The 2,360-nt window shown below is 37.7% G+C and overlaps 1 protein-coding gene across 2 annotated transcripts in view; it reads left to right on the forward strand.

Moving 5' to 3' along the window:
• The window catches only part of LOC112159114 (poly(rC)-binding protein 4), a 55,194-nt gene that overhangs the window by 45,706 nt on the left and 7,128 nt on the right, over positions 1-2,360 (forward strand). For both annotated transcript variants that reach the window (XM_024292979.2, XM_024292980.2), the window contains 3 exons: positions 807-848; positions 941-1,016; positions 1,355-1,404. In XM_024292979.2, coding sequence (XP_024148747.1) covers positions 807-848; positions 941-1,016; positions 1,355-1,404 — 168 coding nt within the window. The remainder of the gene's footprint in view (positions 1-806; positions 849-940; positions 1,017-1,354; positions 1,405-2,360) is intronic.

Below are 2,360 nucleotides of genomic sequence, written 5' to 3' on the forward strand. Positions count from 1 at the left end.
ATATATATATATATATATATATATATATATATATATATATATATATATATATATATATATATTTATGTTTTGGTTTCTGGAATGTTATTTTGTTTTCTAAAATTTTCTTTTTTTAACAATTTTCTCTGCTTTTTAAAATTGTCGTAATCTTTAAAATGTAGCTGCATCGAGTGATTTGTTGATTTGCACTTCAGGGCCACTGCAATTTTCTGACATTGTGACAGAGATCGGACTCTGTCACTTCATTTGATTTTTGGTACATTCATATGTCGAGTACCAGAGGCAGCAAGCCAGCCCCACTTTGTGATTAAACTCCCCCCGTGTCTTGCTGTATTACCATAGATGGGGGGGGTTGGGGTTCATATAGCAGGTTTTGCTTAAACAGGATAAAGTCCTTCTTCATCTTTTTTAGTAGCCCTTTGCTTTGGGGTGTTTTTTGAACCAGCTTTTCAAATTTAGTTATTCAAGTTCCAGCGCTGATGTTATCTGCTTCATATTATGCATGAGAAATGTGAAGTGATCACTGCTTTGGTTTATTTTCAAGCATTTTTACGCATCTTTCCTAAATTTTACATTTAATATTAAATAACATTTTAAGAACAGAGCTGTATATGTTTACTTTTTGTTTAGTATGCACATATATGAATATTTTCCTGTCTCTCCTCTTTATTTATCTAAAAAAAAAAAAAAAACAGCATGTAGTGAAAGCGAAGCACTTTCATTATGGGGCTACAGATTTATTGCTTGTATGTGTGCTTGACATCTTTATTGCTTCAATTTCCCTAATGCAGGATGCTCTCTTTCAGGCATACACTTTGCAAAACCAATATGGCATTCCACACTCAGAGGTATGAATGTTTGCGGAGGTATTTCATTTTAATCTACCCTGAGATGTCATCTTAGTGTGTCAAAAATCTGACTCTACCTCTTTATTTCATAGCTGGCCAAGCTGCATCAGCTGTCAGTGCAGCAAGGCCTGAGTCCCATTGCCCAGCCAGCCTCCACAATCATGCCTGGTAAGTCCTCCTAAAAACCATCTGTGAGATTTTTAGCCTAAAAAAATCAAGACTGGCTGTAAAATGAGCAGCAGATTTAAAAAAAAAGAGCTTTTCTTGATGACAAGCGGAAAAGCTTTATAGGTATCAGCCAATCAGAGAGAGAATCAATTATGTTCAGAACATTCTGCTGAATAGAATCGAGAGCGACGAGAGAAAAAATGGTCTTGTTGAACATCATCCCATTAAAACAGAAATGCCAGTTTTGAGATGGATTTTTTCCAGCACATCAGGATGTTTGTTTAAAATTTCCAAATTGATATAAAATAAAGACTTTTGCTGTGTTTTCCCCCCCTCAGGAATGGACTCAACCTCGCAGACGTCTCAGGAGCTGCTAATTCCCAATGATGTGAGGAAAACACACTCTACCTAAGATTTGAGTTTTCAAATCAAATCTTCATCTCACGTTTGTAGCACGGCAGCAAAAGGCTGCCTGCATCCAGAAAGATACTGCAGTTTGACTTCAAAAGAGATAAAAGGCATGGCAGTAACTTACTAATTATACTCATTATTCCAAGCTCAGACCAAACCAAGGTTAAAGGGATTTTCAGATGATATGGATCCTTTGGCGTTATTGTATGGGCTACAGTTGCAGTGTCTTAGAGTGACTCCCAGGAGTGATCAGTGAATCCTCTCATGTTCCCTGACCTACTTAGAGGCTGTCTGCTGTCAAAACAGCCAATAAGAAAACAGAGAAAGATCCTTTCTGTCTTCGCCTCTGCAAGGGTTTGATGAGGAGACTCGGATGTGAGAGCAGGCATCACAAAGAAATAATCAGTCTGGCATTCTTTCTGACTGGCATGGTCTTACACGGGCGTCGGCTAAGCCTCTTCTCTGTTGCATCTTTTCAACAACAAAAATAAACTTGCATAGTTAATCATTTTCAGAGACGCCAGTGTACCTGCGGGGCCACCTACAAGAGCTGTGTCATGACGAGAATTCAACACAAAAATTAGAATAAATTAACTATGTCAGACATGAAGATTTTTTTTTAGAAACTGCCAACAGGGCTTTTCACAGACAGACTTGGAGGAGAATTCCTTACTGCTACAAAAGAGTTGAATATTGGCACTGTGATGGGTTATAGTGGAGACGTGACTGATAAGATGGAGGGAATCATGGTAAATAATAAAATTGTGCAGGATTCCAGGTGGATTGGAACAACACTAAAGAGTGTCACAGCTTAAGCTGTTATATAGGCATAAATTGGAAGAGATGTTAAAATGATTTTATGCTCCACTGTCAGCACAAGCAAGTCCTGAAGCACAAAGCAGAGTTTTTGTTTTTATCCATCTTGAGTTGATT

This window comes from Oryzias melastigma, linkage group LG7 (genome assembly GCF_002922805.2).
Source record: "Oryzias melastigma strain HK-1 linkage group LG7, ASM292280v2, whole genome shotgun sequence".
NCBI classification, from domain to species: Eukaryota; Metazoa; Chordata; class Actinopteri; order Beloniformes; family Adrianichthyidae; genus Oryzias; species Oryzias melastigma.